Raw genomic sequence first — 15,474 nt, forward strand, 5'->3', positions numbered from 1 at the left:
GCGTCTCGTGGGCTAGACTAACAAAACATTCAAATGCAACAACGTCACTTACATCACTCACCGCATCTCGTGCACCACTGATGACGCTCCCTGATGTACACCTAACATTCAAATGCAAATGTTTATTTTAAATTCGACTAATATTCATTCTTTATTCACAATCTCCTCATCACAGGCAGGCACAGCACTCAATTCAGCATGTGTTTGTGTGCTGTCTGCGTCACTCATAGTACGTGCCTATATCGTGCTCTATATCGAACATTTTTTATATCGATATCGAAGAAGGGGTACCGTCGATAAATATTGATACCGTTTTATCGCCCAGGCCTACATGTATCCTATAAATGTGCTTTCAGAAGATCGATGTGTATTAGCGTTATTGTCTGTGCTCTTGTTTTGCACTCTCTGTCATGGTCTGGCGGTTACTGAATTAAAGGGGCAGTTCACCAAAAATGACAGTTCTGTCATGATTTACTCTCCTTCGCGACGTCCTAAACCTGTATGAGTTTTTCTCCTGCGAAACACAGAAGGAGATATTTTGTAGAATATTGCTAACCAATCTGTTTTGGTCACCATTGACTTTCATTGCATGGACCAAAAAAAGCACTGAGACATTTGAGGCGTGTTTAGTGTGGCACGTGGATATGATATCTGTGTTGTACCAAGTGAATTGACTGAAAGAGAACAGTCACACATTGGATTCCCTTACAGTAGTGCTTTGATAAATTACCCGAGTAAATGTGTCTGGTTGATTTACCTTGTTTGACGGTTATTGATTTATTTTTCCCCTAGTTTGAAATGCTGACCGGCACATTACCGTTCCAAGGAAAAGACCGGAACGAGACAATGAACATGATTCTTAAGTAAGTGTGGCTGTTAACACAAGCCAGTCTGTGTGATGTTTGATTGGTCAGATATTTTATCAATGTAACTGACTTGTAAACTGAAGAACCAGCAGGAAACACTTACTCAAGCACAGTTCACTTGTTCAGTGATCATGATGACTACGCACATAAAATGCTGGTAATGTTGTATTTTTTTCCCTGTTTGTTGCTGCACATCAGAGCAAAGCTGGGAATGCCACAGTTTTTAAGTTTGGAAGCACAAAGTCTTTTACGAATGCTCTTCAAACGAAATCCATCAAATCGTTTAGGTGAGTCACCTGCGTTTCTCGTCATGTTTTGTGAATGCAAGGCAGCACTAGGCCGTGGCTTGTTGAGTTTGAATATAAGCAGACTGTGGTGTAATCATCATAAGCGCTCTGTTCCAGGAGCCGGTCCTGACGGAGTAGAGGAGATCAAACGTCACGCGTTCTTCTCCACCATCGACTGGAATGTAAGTATCTGTTAGCATTACAGCATTACACACTTCTCTCAGCAGAGTGCCTCATCCTCCATCATTGAGCGTGTGTGTGAGTGTGTGTTTGTGTTTGTTTGTGTGTGTGTGTGTGGCTGCCGAATCAAGCTGTGTTTGACTAATAATGAGAGCCGGGAGCGCCTGAAACACCAAATGCTGATCCACTGACCATGAAGAGGAGAAGAACCACTTCCCAGAGAGATCCCATCAGTCACAGATTACATTTAGTCAGCATCAAATCATATTGAGCCTCTTCACGCTCCTGCTCTTACTGTGCAGACTTTAGCCACTTTCATGCATGAACCCCGTTAAATTGCAGTAAAACATCATATGGCTTTGTGTCATTTTTCTGCCTCTTCATACATTTAAAACTTATTTGTTCAGATGGACTTAAGTTTTTTTTTTTTTTGGTCCAATTTTTTACGAATAAAACCATTTTGATACACAAGCGTTTGACTTGGCTGGAGTAGCTCAGCAGCGCATCGGAAATGATGATAATCAGGATTTTTGTGCAGATTAACATCTTGGAAGGGGAGAGCTATGTAGTCTTAATGGGCAGCGTTTCAGTCACTATTTATTATTATATTATATTATTTAGGTTGTCTTGACAACAGAAACAGTAAAATATAACAAGGAAAATAGTTTTATTGAGAATTTGGCTGCATCAAATTACAGTATGTGGGCACAGAGAGGCAAACAAATGTATTAATAAATAATAAATGTACATTTTGCATGTTCAGAAGAAGTGAGCTGCCCCTCCTACAAATAATGTAAACAGGCTTGTGTAAGTAAATTGCTCGGTGCAAAGAAAGAAGTAATGGGAACCTGGTATTTCTGTTTTCATGTGTCTAATAGACATGAACATGTTCTTTGAAAAACATCTATGACCTATGAAACATGTCTAGTCTTCATGCTCTATGCTGAGTATGGTTTCACTAATAATAAACATACATTTGCATAAAGCATCCATATTTGTCCATGCCCATGTTGATTAGAGTACTAAAAACGTGAAAAGTATTAATTTAAGGGTACATTTAGAACAGATAAAAATGTGCGATTAAGTTGCGATTAATCACGAGTTAACTCATGACAATTGTGCAATTAATCACGGTTAAATTTTAATCGATTGATAGCCCTTATACGTGTACTGTTAGGCTAACCGAGACTTGTCATTTGCACTTACATATCATTGCTCTTTTGTTGACTTTTATTGCTTCTGTTGTCCTCATTTGTAAGTCGCTTTGGATAAAAGTGTCTGCTAAAGGACTAAATGTAATGTAAATGTAAATCAACTGAAGGCACATCGCAACAGCAATCAAAGTGATTTCATTTTGACGCACTGCTTGACAGCAGCCTTGTTATGTCAGAGCGTCCTAACCTTTTGTGCTCAACCCATTAATCCTATGGCTTTGTTTGCACACAGTGTCAAAACTGAGCTTGATAATGTATAATAATGTTGCTTCTAATCTTGAGATATTGCCGTGGCTGATTTACCAGTGTTTTCTAACATGTAAGCACTAAACAGAAAGATGTGCTTGAATTTGCATAGTCTGTACATGTAAAAGCATCTTATTTTATTCCAAAGAAAAAAAGAAAACCATGATCTTCAATTAAAATGTAACTCGCTCCACCTCTGAAACAGCTTTTCTTCTTTTCTTCTTTTTTAATCAGTAGATGAGTATCTTACTAGTGTTTCTTTTAGGTTACTGCTGTAGGTAATGCAGCCTTTCTGAAAATGTGATGAAGACTGTAACAGTATTATTAGCAAATAAGAGTTGAAAAGGATGTGGAGAGGCCTCACTGTCCACTGCAAACTCACCTTCAGCTCTGACTCCATTATCATTAGAAACCAAATCCAGTCCAGAATGTCCTGCTTGACTCAGAGATCTGTCACACGTACCATGGGTTGTTAAAGCTGATTCATGTTAACTTCAGTCTTTACCTTTTTCACATGTGGCAGGAGGAACATATTTTATATGAGTGTATAGCATGTGTTTATTGTTTGTGATTGTAGAAACTGTACAGAAGAGAACTTCAGCCTCCATTCAAACCTGCTGCAGGGAAACCAGACGACACCTTCTGCTTCGACCCAGAATTCACAGCCAAAACTCCCAAAGGTACAATGGAGACGAGAGCTAGTGCTGTTCAGATATTGCTGCTGGAGATGCCGTTGAAGGCTTGAGTTGTGTTTTTGTGTGTGTTTGACAGATTCTCCAGGCATTCCCCCCAGTGCAAACGCTCACCAGCTCTTCAAAGGCTTCAGTTTTGTAGCTCCAGTCTCTCTGGAGGACAGCAGAAGTGCCCCGCTGGTCAACATTCTCCCCATAGTGCAGGTAAACCACTAATCTATCTGTTTATAGTTCACTAGGTTATGTGTAGTAGGGGTGAAACGGTACACAAACATGACGGTTCGGTACGTACCTCGCTTTTGACGTCACTGTTTCAGTACAGCAAGGGGAAAAACTAAAAGCTTGCTTTATTATTTTTTTTATTAAACAGTGGTTTAATAATTTTTTTTTTAATTGCTCTGTCTTTAAATAAATTTAATTATAATTTTAATTTTCTTAGTAGTTTCTATAGTGAGCCCTTTTACATTAATATAACGTTACACTTAACAACAGAGCCCAAACTTAAATTCAGTTATTTATTTTTTAAATATAATAATCAACACTCAACTTAAAAATATATGTATATGCAAACATGTAAATTGCACATAATGCAGTTTTTAAATTAACTTCTAAATTATAACATTTCTATTTGTTGTTGAAATATAATCATTTTCACATTGGCTCTCATAACTTGATTCATAGCAGATTTATTTAAACATACATTGAATAATTAAGACATCACTAGCAGGTAAAGTAAAATGTAATGAGTATATAGTCTAATATTTCGCGAAGTGCTCTTCTCTAGACTTTATTTATAGCGCACTAACGAGCTGTGGACACTGATGACTTGAGTTAATGAAATGCTACACTTTGGTTACAAGCTGTTTTATTGCCGTCTTTCCACGGTTGAAACACTGATTGAGCGATTACATGATGCATGAGATGTTCGTTCATGTTTATTTGAAGTTAAAGGCACAATATGTAAGATTTTTTTTATTAAAATATCCAAAAACCGTAAAAGCTCCGCTGCTTTCCAGCTGTGTGTCGCGCTCGTTCAGCGGCCTCGTTTCGCTTCGACGGCTTTCAGCCTCACCTGCTTCATTCTACTACGTTAATAAATCATTAGCTCATCCATGAACATGATTTCTGCCCGAGTCCCGTCGGATTGCATCGGCTGTGGGGATGAAGACCACAACTCCCATGATTCCACACTCAGTCACAGCATCATCAAACTACGCCTTTGTCTCTTTGTTTATTTTGAATATGCGCCCTCTAGCGGCGGAAATTACATATTGTGCCTTTAAATCTAGTAGTAAAGAGGAAGGGATGATCGCGCTGCCATTTGAACTGAAGCGTTTATACAGCGATCTGTCGCATTTATTGTTCGAATTTCCTGACAAAATGGACATAATTTGAAAATGAGACTTTGTTTCTTATCAAAAGTAACAATATATAAAACTGGACGTTTCCAGTGGTTAAAACAGCGCTGTATTTGTTCGGTACACATGCATGCCGAACCGAAAGACCCGTACTGAAAATGTTACACCCCTAGTATGTAGTATTTGTTTATATATATATATATGTATGTAAATATGTGTGTGTGTGCTGTGTCAGATGCACGGAGGCATGGCTCAGTTTGCAGACGTGTACGAGCTGAAGGAGGACATCGGCGTGGGTTCGTACTCCATATGCAAACGCTGCACACACAGAGTCACTGCCATGGAGTTTGCTGTAAAGGTGAGACCTCAAACCAATCATTACTGATGCCTCAGTCAGTCTGGCCTACAAGATGCTGTGATACATGCACACTAATGCTTCACTGCTCTGGTGTTAAACAGATTATTGACAAAAGCAAGCGCGACCCGTCGGAGGAGATCGAAATCCTGATGCGGTACGGCCAGCATCCCAACATCATCACGCTGAAGGACGTGAGTGAAGCAGCTCTGGTCTCTGGTCTCCAGCTGAGTGTGCGTGGCTCACTCAGGTGTGTGTGTGTGTGTGTGTGTCAGGTGTACGACGAGGGCCGCTTCGTGTATCTGGTGACGGAGCTGATGAAGGGCGGCGAGCTGCTGGATAAGATCCTCAGACAGAAGTTCTTCTCAGAGCGAGAGGCCAGCGCTGTGCTCTACACCATCACCAAAACTGTGGACTATCTGCACTGCCAGGGGGTGAGAGACCAGACTCTATCCACGTGTTTACCAGAAGAACTTCACCAATCAGTAGCTGCTGCTAGCTTTTACTTTACTTTACTTTTAGTCATTTAGCAGACGCTTTTATCCAAAGCGACTTACAAATAAGAAAAAGTAATTAAAACTAAAAGCTAAAACTCTATAAATAGGGCCCTCTAGTGGTCACTGGTTGAGAATTATTGAAACAAGCATAAGTTACTGTATATATGTCAGTCATAAACATAATTACTGTAAAATACGGTTCATTTTTACTATTTATTCTCCCCCATCTGCCAGCTCTCAATATCTCATCAGTTCTGCACGAGTCATGTAAATGATGTGTTAAGATTGCAAAGAACTGTGAGTGTTTTACCTATAATAATCCAGGAAATTAATTATTAAAAGTGGGGAAAAAAAATTTTTTATTTGGAAATTCTTTCAGAAAATCAGATTTGAAAGGTTTGTCCAAATTGTCGTGTAAGTTTAATTGAATCGATTTGTAATTCTGATTAACGAGGCTGTACCTAACAGCTGAACATGACATGATGGTACAATAATCAAGCATGTTGTTGTTGTTAATGAAGTGCAGGACAACTGTGCATATCTCAGTAATCCTGTTAAACTTACTATACATGAAAAAGAACATTACATGAACTGTATATGGGGATTCAGTGAATTATTCAAGTATTTGATGTTTAATGAGGACAGTTGCTTGCTTTTATGATGCAAATTGGATTTGCGTTTTAAAATGACACTCCTCTCTAAAACCTTGACTTGATGTGTCAGTCTGGACTCGTGAAAGCATACGCTTCGTGCAGCATTTCGTATTCAGAGCTCCCATGCTTGATGACCCCAGTAGTCCAAAGTCTGCATGTAATTTTGCATGCTTTAAAATGTTTTGGTTAAGTAAATACTGTGTCTTTTTTTAACTATATAACAACAATTGAAATACTGTAGTGCAGAAAAAGTAGCTCTAGCAGTTTCAGAGCAAATCCTGAGCTATCAGATGTCACCAAAGTCTTAACTGATTCTAACAGTCTGATTGATCCATATCAGCCAACGATGTTATGGAGTGCAGGTTGGAGCGCTGGCCTGAGCAGCAGAGCGTTTGCAGGTGTGTGTGGTGACGATCTTCTCCTCCTGCAGGTGGTGCACAGAGACCTGAAGCCCAGCAACATCCTCTACATGGACGACTCGGGGAACCCCGACTCCATTCGCATCTGTGACTTCGGCTTCGCCAAGCAGCTGCGAGGAGACAACGGGCTGCTGCTCACTCCCTGCTACACCGCTAACTTCGTGGCTCCTGAGGTGAGGATCATGTGCAGAGCACTGAATGTCCGGCGTGCGTCCGAGCTGCAGACAGGCCCTCACTCACTCGCTCGCGTGTCTCTGATGTGCTGCAGGTGCTGATGCGGCAGGGCTACGACGCCGCCTGTGACATCTGGAGTCTGGGAGTCCTGCTCTACACCATGCTGGCGGGGTCTGTGTGACATCAGCAGTTTCCATCTGGTTTTGACAGTGAAAATGCACTTAAAGGGGTCATATGATGCAATTTCATGTTTTCCTTTGTCTTTGGCGTGTTAAAAGCTGTTCGTGCATACAGAAGATTTGTAAAGTCTCAAACCCGAAGAGATATTCTTTATAAAAGTGAACGCTCAGACCGATGAGCTTTGTAAAAATCGACACGTTTCAGAAAGGCGGGGCATAGAGGAGAAACAATAATGTACAGTATGTGGAAAATAATGTGTTTTTTTAACCTTAAACCGCATAAACACATTTCATTACACCAAATACACAAATAATGTTCTTTTTAGCAACGTCATATGACCCCTTTAAAAAAGTTTTTTGCAAACTTTTTTTAATTCGCTGTCTTCACACTGCTTCCACTGCTTTTACTTTAAAAATAATTGTTTCTGTGAAATGGAGAGTAATGGAGATGAGTGCTGAGAGCATGCAGTCAGGACAGCTGTGGTTTGATGTGGCAGAGAAAGCAGCTTTTCAAAATGAGTAGTTTTTCATTTAGGTTTGTTTTGAGAAAAAAAATTGGTCTATTTTCCAAAATGATACTAATAACTTTCTTTTTATAATGAGAGCACATTGTGCTAATACACTTTGAAAATAACACCAAATTAATCTGCTGTTTTTTTCTTCTTCTTAGATGCAGTTAAAAACTACATTTACTTGTGTATTTAACATTTTCAGATAATGATTCTAAGATGCACTCCTTGGATACAGCCCAGTTTATTTTCCTCATCCTTTTGAAATAAAATGATATAAATAACGTTTTTGACAGTGCACCCAATGTTTTACAGATGCAAATATTTAATAATATATTTTCCTCATTCATTTGAAAAAAAAAAAAAAACTTATATTTTATTAAAGTATTTAATTGTTTGTTATCTAATTTTTATTTGTTATATAGATATTTTAGTTATATAGATTTATAGATATTTTAACCAATTGGCTATTTTATTTTTCTGTTTTTGATAAGCCTGTAGATCAGTCGTTTCTGAATTTAATAAAACATTTTAACTTTTTAATTTGACGAAATAAGCAAAAAAAAACATCAAATCCAAGAAGTAACAAAAATACAGATGAATGATGCTTGTTTGAGAGGTGCATCTTGTTCTTACCACACTAATTTAATTACTTCAGCGTTAATATACAGTCTGGCACATTACAGCTTTAGGAGTCTTTTCAGTCCATTTTCATTAACAACAAAAAAAAATTGAAATGAAATAAATTGCTTCTTGACTGGGTTTCAGCTTTTTAAAATCATGTTATAAAACGGAGAGTTCCGGTGCTTGATTCTGATTGGCTAAGCCACGTTCGAAGCTGTTGTAAATTACTCTACAAAGTAACGTACACCTTTGTTTACGTTTGTGTGTTGCTCGGTAACCACTTTGTTGCAACCACAACTGTTTCTGAGGAGCTACATTGTTTGGTGGAAGAATAATGTTTTTATTAATATCATTACACTTTATTTGCTCCGTTTTATTTTGTGAAACCGTACTACGTATATGGAATAACCGTTTTATAAAAGCAGTAATCCCCGTGAAGCCGTGGTTTACAGAGAATTTATAACAGCTAAGGGGGTTTTAACTGTCAGCTGTTATAAATTCACTGTAAACCACGGCTTCACGGGGCTTAGTGCTTTAATTTGCTCTGGAACAACTTAAACTTTGTTCCAGTTTTCTATTACATTATGCAAAAAGGAGTTTGTTTCCATACTGGTAAATGATTGGATGCATTAGTTTTTGTTTTTTTAAACAAACAAACATTGTATGGAAACCTGGCTATGGATTCTGAACTAGCCAGATAAGTCTCTTTATTTGGCTGAATGAATGAAAGCACGTGTGAATGTGCTGAATCCTGTGTTTGTGCAGGTACACACCCTTCGCTAACGGCCCCAACGACACGCCGGAGGAGATCCTGCTGCGCATCGGCAGCGGGAAGTTCTCCCTGAGCGGAGGAAACTGGGACTCGGTGTCCGACTCCTCGAAGGTAGGTAGTTATGATACGTAATAAAACAATCCATAGTGGTGCTTGTGTTTGATTGGACGTCAGTAGAGCGCTAGTTCACAGTCCTTAAACTGAAGCTGAGGAGGAGCAGAGTTTGAATGAACGGTGTCTGTGTGGTGGTGCACAGATCGGCATCAAGCGAGTGTGATGTTTGAGAGCTTGTGTTGTGTGCAGGACCTGCTGTCTCATATGCTGCATGTGGACCCTCACCAGCGGTACTCCGCAGAACAGGTGCTGAAGCACTCGTGGATCGCCTGCCGCGACCAGAACCCACACTTCCAGCTCACTCGCCACGAGGCGCCTCATCTGGTGAAGGTACGGCACGCTTCTCGATCCTCAGACACTGAGGCGATGCTTGACTGTGTCGTGTGTGTCTCTCGCAGGGAGCGATGGCTGCCACGTACTCCGCGCTCAACCACCAGACGTGTAAGCCGCTTCTGGAGCCGGTCGCTGCCTCCAGTCTGGCTCAGCGCAGGAGCATGAAGAAGCTGACGTCTGCAGACATGTCCTGAGGAGCCTGACGCGCGTCTCGAGCTTCTGTTTCTCTCTGGGAGAGTGAAGAACACCAGCTCCATCACGTGTTTGAATGCTCTCGCTCCGAGACCCAGAGCTCACGAAGAAACGTCCAGCTCGTGTAGTTTGTGCAGAGAGTACAGGAAGCCTGTTTGTTGGACCATTAAGAACATTTCGTGACAACCCAATCCCGCAGATTTCCTGTATATCAGGATTAGTTTTCGCTAAATTCTCCAGTATGTGGTACGAGACGTTCTTCTAAATGCTTTACAGGTGAAACGATGTCTAGTTTTTCCCACATGAGCTGAAAGGAGATGATAAATGTGCTGAATTGTCTAGAGCATCACAAACAGGCTTGGTTTTCCTCGCGCACGATACGCTTGTGACCTGCACATTCCTCGCCGTTCTCCATCTGTGAGCCACTTCCTGTCCCCTTAGTGTTGCGAAGCACATGGCATTACCTCAGAAGCACTCAGTGTTAGCGTCTCTTCGGCTCGGTGTATATAGACTCGTTCATCATGTGTTTGTGTGGATCCCTGAGCACATTTGCACTGAGGCTCGGCAGCTCGTCTGTTCCCGTCTCGGACCGCTCTTTGCCTTTTGTTGAATGGGAAGTACATGAGCAAAAGGTGGAGAAATTAATCTATATTTATAAAGTCGAATGAGGTGAGTGAATGTAGATGAGACTGAATCCACGAAATCGCATCTCTCTGCTCCAGATGGAGGGAAAAATTATTCCATACAACTTTGTGGAAACTGTATCATATTGTATTTATTTCACTTGTTTTTAAGATTTTATTTTTCTTTCAGGTGATGTACATATTGACATTAAAGAACATTATTGACATGATGCTTTTCTTGTGTGTTTTTATTGTCAAGTTTGAGTAAAATCACGAAGCAGTGAAGCTCTAAACGGCGTTCCGAAAATGCCGCTAAAGAACTAACGGAGGTGCTGTTTATTAGTAGTTCTGCACACAAGAGCATTGAAGCCCTGAGGAATAAACTCTTCTGCTTTGTGGTGATGAACAGTGCTACTTGTAACACAATGCAATTACGAGTTACGTAATCGGATTACTTTTTTCTAGCAACTAGTAAAGTAATGCATTACTTTTTAGTTTACAAGACAATATCTGAGTTACACCAAGTCAGATTTTTAATGTTTTTTAAAGAAATCTCTTCTGCTCAGCAAGCCTGCATTTATTTGATCAGAAATACAGCAGAAGCAGTAATATTGTGAAATATTTTTACTATTTAAAATAACTGCTTTCTATGTGATTATATTGTAAACTAATTTATTTCTGTGATGTGCAGCTGAATTTTCAGCATCATTACTCCAGTCTTCAGTGTCACATGATCTTCAGAAATCATTCTAATACGCTGCTCAAGAAATATTTACTATTATTATTATTATTTAAAACAGTTGAGTACATTTTTTTTTCAGGATTGTTTGATTTATCTGAAATAGAAAGCTTTTGTAACATTATACACTATACCATTCAAAAGCTTGGAGTCAGTATAGTTTTTTTTTGTTTTGTTTTTTTGGGAAAGATTATAGAGATTAACCCTTATTTAGCAAGGATGCTTTAAATTGATCAAAAGCGACGATAAAGACATTTATAATGTTACAAAATATTTCTGTTTCAGATAAATGCTGTTCTTCTGAACTTTTTATCAAAGAAACCTGAAAAAATTGTACTCCGCTGTTTTCAACAATAATATTAATAATAGAGCAGCACATCAGCATATTAGACTGATTTCTGAAGATCATGTGACACTGAAGACTGGAGTAATGATGCTGAAAATACAGCTTTGATCACAGAAATAAATTACAGTTTAATAGATATTCACATAGAAAACAGTTATTTTAAATGGTAATAATATTTCACAATATTACTGCTTTTGCTGTATGGAAATCAGGAGTGAGTGCCCTCTACTGGACAGACGGGAATTTACATTTCCTTCAGCCTGAGACTCATTCTTTTCACTTTTGGTGTGAAAGGACTTGTACAATTGCCAAAAATATTACTTTATATATATATATATATATATATTAAAAACAAGTAAGCAAGTCCAGCCCAGATGAGAAAAAGTAACGTAATGCATTACTTTCCATAAAAGTAACTAAGTACCGCGATTCGTTACTTTTTTATGGAGTAACGCAATATTGTAATGCATTGCTTTTAAAAGTAACTTTCCCCAACACTGGTGGTAACAGTGGCGTAATCGGAATAATTGTGTACGGACAGGTGAATTACTGAATTAGTCTGGTGTTGTGGCCGCATCGGATGAGCAATGAATAAATGACCTGCCTTTCGTTAATTATTCCTTGTTTAAATGCTTCACTCCTTGCTCGTCTTACAGCCACAGGCACAGCGTTTCAAAAGGAGAGGCTAAAGTCCACGTTAATAACCTGAAAATACAGGAAGCTGAGCGCGCGCGTTACCAAATCATGCTGTAAAGAGGTCTACATATGACTCTCAGTCGCTAAAATCACAGCTGTACAGTGTCTCATCTTTCGCGAAGATCGTTCAGACATGATGCGCTGTCTGCTCTTCGGCTTCTGTCTGTGTTTGGCTCACATCAGCGGAGCACAGGTAAATATAATGCTCATATTGCATTGTGAAGAATGAACGTAAAACGTATTGATATGAGAGTAGTGTTATAGATAGCTGCTTTTTTTCCTTTCAAACATGTTCAAACTGACCGCTTTGCGCGTCAGAACGCGTACAGACGCGTCGCGATTCCAGAGCAGGCTTATTTTGCTGAGGCTTTTGACGCAGGAGCTCTGGACAGGTTGGGCTCCCTTCAGTCTCTCACTCAAAATATACAACTATATGTGTGACCCTGGAGCACAAAACCAGTCATAAGGGTCAATTTTTCGAAATTGAGATTTATGCATCATCTGAAAGCTGAATAAATAAGCTTTCCATTGATGTATGGTTTGTACAGACTAAGAGATTAGTCAACTATTTGAAAATCTGGAATCTGAGGGTGCAAAAAAAAAAAATCTAAATATTGAGAAAATCATCTTTAAAGTTGTCCAAATGAAGTTCTTAGCAATGCATATTACTAATAAAAAATTAAGTTTTGATATATTTACGGTAGGACATTTACTAAACATCTTCATGGAACATGATCTTTACTTAATATCCTAATGATTTTGGGCATAAAAGAAAAATCGATAATTTTGACCCATACAATGTACTTTTGGCTATTGCTACAAATATACCCCAGCGACTTAAAACTGCTTTTGTGCTCCAGCCAGGGTCACATTTAAAAGAGTTTCTGCTATGCTGAAGTTTTTGTGGTCATCATTGCTCTGAAGAGTAGAAACTATAGTGTATGTCGCTTCATTCATAAGACTGCTTTTGTGCTCCAGGCTCACATATATATATATTAGTAGTTTACATTAGATGACTGATATGTCCAGGTAGGAAGCCTTTGCTCATTAACGTCAAATGTTTTTCCTTGTTTGCACTGAAGAAACTGGGTTTTGTCCAAAGCAGTGAAAGATGAGCAGCTGCAACTTCTCAAATATAACGGTATGCATTTTGTGCAAATAAATTAGAATGTTGGATCTTATAGCCAAAACAATGTAGCAGCGTTGCACATGAAGCAGACGGCTCTGAAGGGGTTTATAATGCAATAATAAATAATGCATGCTAACTGTACTGCATATCATCCTGCTTGTTACATGGCTGCTCACTCACCCAATGAATGTCAGTATGAAAGCCTTGGTTTTGCACAGGGGAGTGGGTTATAGAGGAGTCTAGAGAGCTGAGATTATTAGGAAACAGAGGCCTGGTCCTCAAGTCTCCCGGTGAACACCACGCCATCTCTACGTACCTGAAGAAGACCTATCACTTCACAGACAAACCTCTGTGCTTACAGTAAGACATTCGATCAGTGCAGCCTTTCCTTTAAACACTAATTCAATCATTTGACTAAATCTTCTCTTGAATCATCCGCAGGTATGAAGTTTTCTTCCCAAAGGGGGTTGATTGTGGTGGAGCCTACATCAAGCTGCTTTCTCATTCAGATGATCTCCGCTTGGTAATGTCTGACGTTTTTAGCTTAGTGCTTTAAAGGGGTCATATGATGCTTTTTTAAAGATCATTATTTTGTGTATTTGGTGTAACAGAATATGTTGACATTATTTTTCAAATACTGTACATTATTGTAGGTCCTCTATGCCCCGCCTCTCTCAAACGCTTCTTTTCTACAAAGTCCCTCCTTCCGACAAATGCAGTCTGCTCTGATTGGCCAGCTGACCCAGTGCATTGTGATTGGCCGAACACCGCAAGCACTCGTCGGAAATGTAACGCCCCTTACCATAATCGCGAGCTTCATCTTTCAAAGAGAAAGGAAAACTTGAAATTGCATCATATGACCCCTTTAAATCATGAAAAACAGAGTGAAACAGTAGTGCCAGAAGTGCCTAAACAGTGTAGTGATTGTGATTTTAGAGCCGGTTCAGTGATGCCACCCCATACACGATAATGTTTGGTCCAGATAAATGCGGCAGCTCGCACAAGATCCACTTCATCTTTCGTCATCGTAATCCAGTCACAGGGACATATGAGGAGAAACACGCTCGACAGCCGGAGCTGGATCTCAGCGACTATTTCACTGACCAGCGTCCACATCTCTACACTTTGAGTGAGCAGTCAGTCTTATTTCACACGTTCGTTTGCATCTGACGTAAGTTTCGATTTCAATAAACTAAACAGGTAATCGTTTTGATAGCAAACATCCTGCACTGGATGGAAAGTGTCTGGTCTAGCATGAGGTCGTTCTAAAGCATTCTCTTCTCAGACGTGTATCCTGACGGCTCGTTTGAGATCCTCGTTGACCTGACACTGATTAATAAAGGCAGTCTGTTGGAGGACATGCTCTCGTCAGCGGCGTCTGCTCACGAAGCACAAGAACAGGAGGATTCAGCAAGAGCTGCATTAGTGGACGCGGTTCAGACCTCTGACACAAAGTCGCAGCAGCATCGAAGGTGTGCTGATTTTATCTGAGCATTATTTCTTCATGATACCAAACGAACCTGAAAGATGAGCTGTGAGGTGTTTTAATATTTAGTTCTGGATTGGTGTATAAATGCATGAATTGGTTGAATGAGTGGCTTTTATAATCTTCAGATGAAGTCACAGAAAAAAAGTCCATAATTGCACTTTTTAATTTGAAATTTCTTTCTTTCTGAAATCTTAAATGTGAAAAGGCATGGATTCAGAGAGCAATTTGAAGGATGCAGGGCCTACATAAGACAATATATTTATTGTCTACAATAATATCATAATTGTGATCGCCTATATTCAGTGGTGTGTGTGTTTCAGGTCAGATGAGCCGTTCACCGTGAGCTCTGTTTCTGCTGTGGGTTTTGAGCTGTGGTCCCTGACTGCAGATGTGATGTTCGACAACATCTTGCTCTGCGACAGTCTGGAAGTAGCCCGGCGCTGGACACAAGACACGTGGGGCCAGAGACAGACGGTGAGAGCAACAGTTTAACCGCATGTTCTTCCACATGCATTCAAATGCACATTACTAGCACACCTGTACTTATAAAGCACATATTAATGCCTTATTCTGCATGACCTAAACTTAACAACTGCCTTACTAACTAACTAAGCAGCAAATTAGGAGTTTATTGAGGCAAAACTCATAGTTAATAGTTAGCTAATAGTGAGAAAGTGTGACCCAAAGTACTTAATTCACTGACACGTCCAAATTAAAGCAATAAGCCCCAAGAAGCCGTGGTTTACAGTGAATTTATAACAGCTAAGGGGCGAAGCGGAGTGCCTAAA

General features: G+C 39.7%; 3 protein-coding genes across 5 annotated transcripts in view; 2 read left to right on the plus strand and 1 right to left on the minus strand.

Annotated features, from left to right (window-relative positions):
• LOC107746154 (ribosomal protein S6 kinase alpha-6) overlaps positions 1-10,517 on the plus strand; it is a 15,355-nt gene extending 4,838 nt beyond the window's left edge. Inside the window, exons 4-16 of one of the 2 annotated variants that reach the window (XM_016560250.1) lie at positions 793-863; positions 1,065-1,153; positions 1,271-1,335; positions 3,371-3,473; positions 3,565-3,689; positions 5,079-5,201; positions 5,303-5,392; positions 5,474-5,632; positions 6,779-6,940; positions 7,036-7,112; positions 9,019-9,136; positions 9,329-9,469; positions 9,538-10,517. In XM_016560250.1, coding sequence (XP_016415736.1) covers positions 793-863; positions 1,065-1,153; positions 1,271-1,335; positions 3,371-3,473; positions 3,565-3,689; positions 5,079-5,201; positions 5,303-5,392; positions 5,474-5,632; positions 6,779-6,940; positions 7,036-7,112; positions 9,019-9,136; positions 9,329-9,469; positions 9,538-9,666 — 1,452 coding nt within the window. In that variant the 3' untranslated portion in view covers positions 9,667-10,517. Of the gene's footprint in view, positions 1-792; positions 864-1,064; positions 1,154-1,270; positions 1,336-3,370; positions 3,474-3,564; positions 3,690-5,078; positions 5,202-5,302; positions 5,393-5,473; positions 5,633-6,778; positions 6,941-7,035; positions 7,113-9,018; positions 9,137-9,328 lie in introns of both variants that reach the window. The other variant, XM_016560249.1, reaches the window with a different exon arrangement.
• LOC107746157 (vesicle-associated membrane protein 7-like) overlaps positions 3,908-15,474 on the minus strand; it is a 24,826-nt gene continuing 13,259 nt past the window's right edge. The window contains exon 9 of one of the 2 annotated variants that reach the window (XR_001640662.1): positions 3,908-3,919. The gene's annotated coding sequence lies outside the window, so the exon portion shown is untranslated. Of the gene's footprint in view, positions 3,920-11,613; positions 11,626-15,474 lie in introns of those variants that run through there. The other variant, XR_001640663.1, reaches the window with a different exon arrangement.
• The window catches only part of LOC107746155 (calnexin), a 6,046-nt gene continuing 2,664 nt past the window's right edge, over positions 12,093-15,474 (plus strand). The window contains exons 1-8 of the mRNA XM_016560251.1: positions 12,093-12,261; positions 12,387-12,460; positions 13,151-13,209; positions 13,416-13,557; positions 13,639-13,720; positions 14,134-14,326; positions 14,483-14,669; positions 15,007-15,160. Coding sequence (XP_016415737.1) covers positions 12,202-12,261; positions 12,387-12,460; positions 13,151-13,209; positions 13,416-13,557; positions 13,639-13,720; positions 14,134-14,326; positions 14,483-14,669; positions 15,007-15,160 — 951 coding nt within the window. The 5' untranslated portion in view covers positions 12,093-12,201. The remainder of the gene's footprint in view (positions 12,262-12,386; positions 12,461-13,150; positions 13,210-13,415; positions 13,558-13,638; positions 13,721-14,133; positions 14,327-14,482; positions 14,670-15,006; positions 15,161-15,474) is intronic.

The sequence above is a fragment of the Sinocyclocheilus rhinocerous genome, unplaced genomic scaffold (genome assembly GCF_001515625.1).
Source record: "Sinocyclocheilus rhinocerous isolate Xijiao unplaced genomic scaffold, SAMN03320098_v1.1 scaffold348, whole genome shotgun sequence".
NCBI lineage: Eukaryota > Metazoa > Chordata > Actinopteri > Cypriniformes > Cyprinidae > Sinocyclocheilus > Sinocyclocheilus rhinocerous.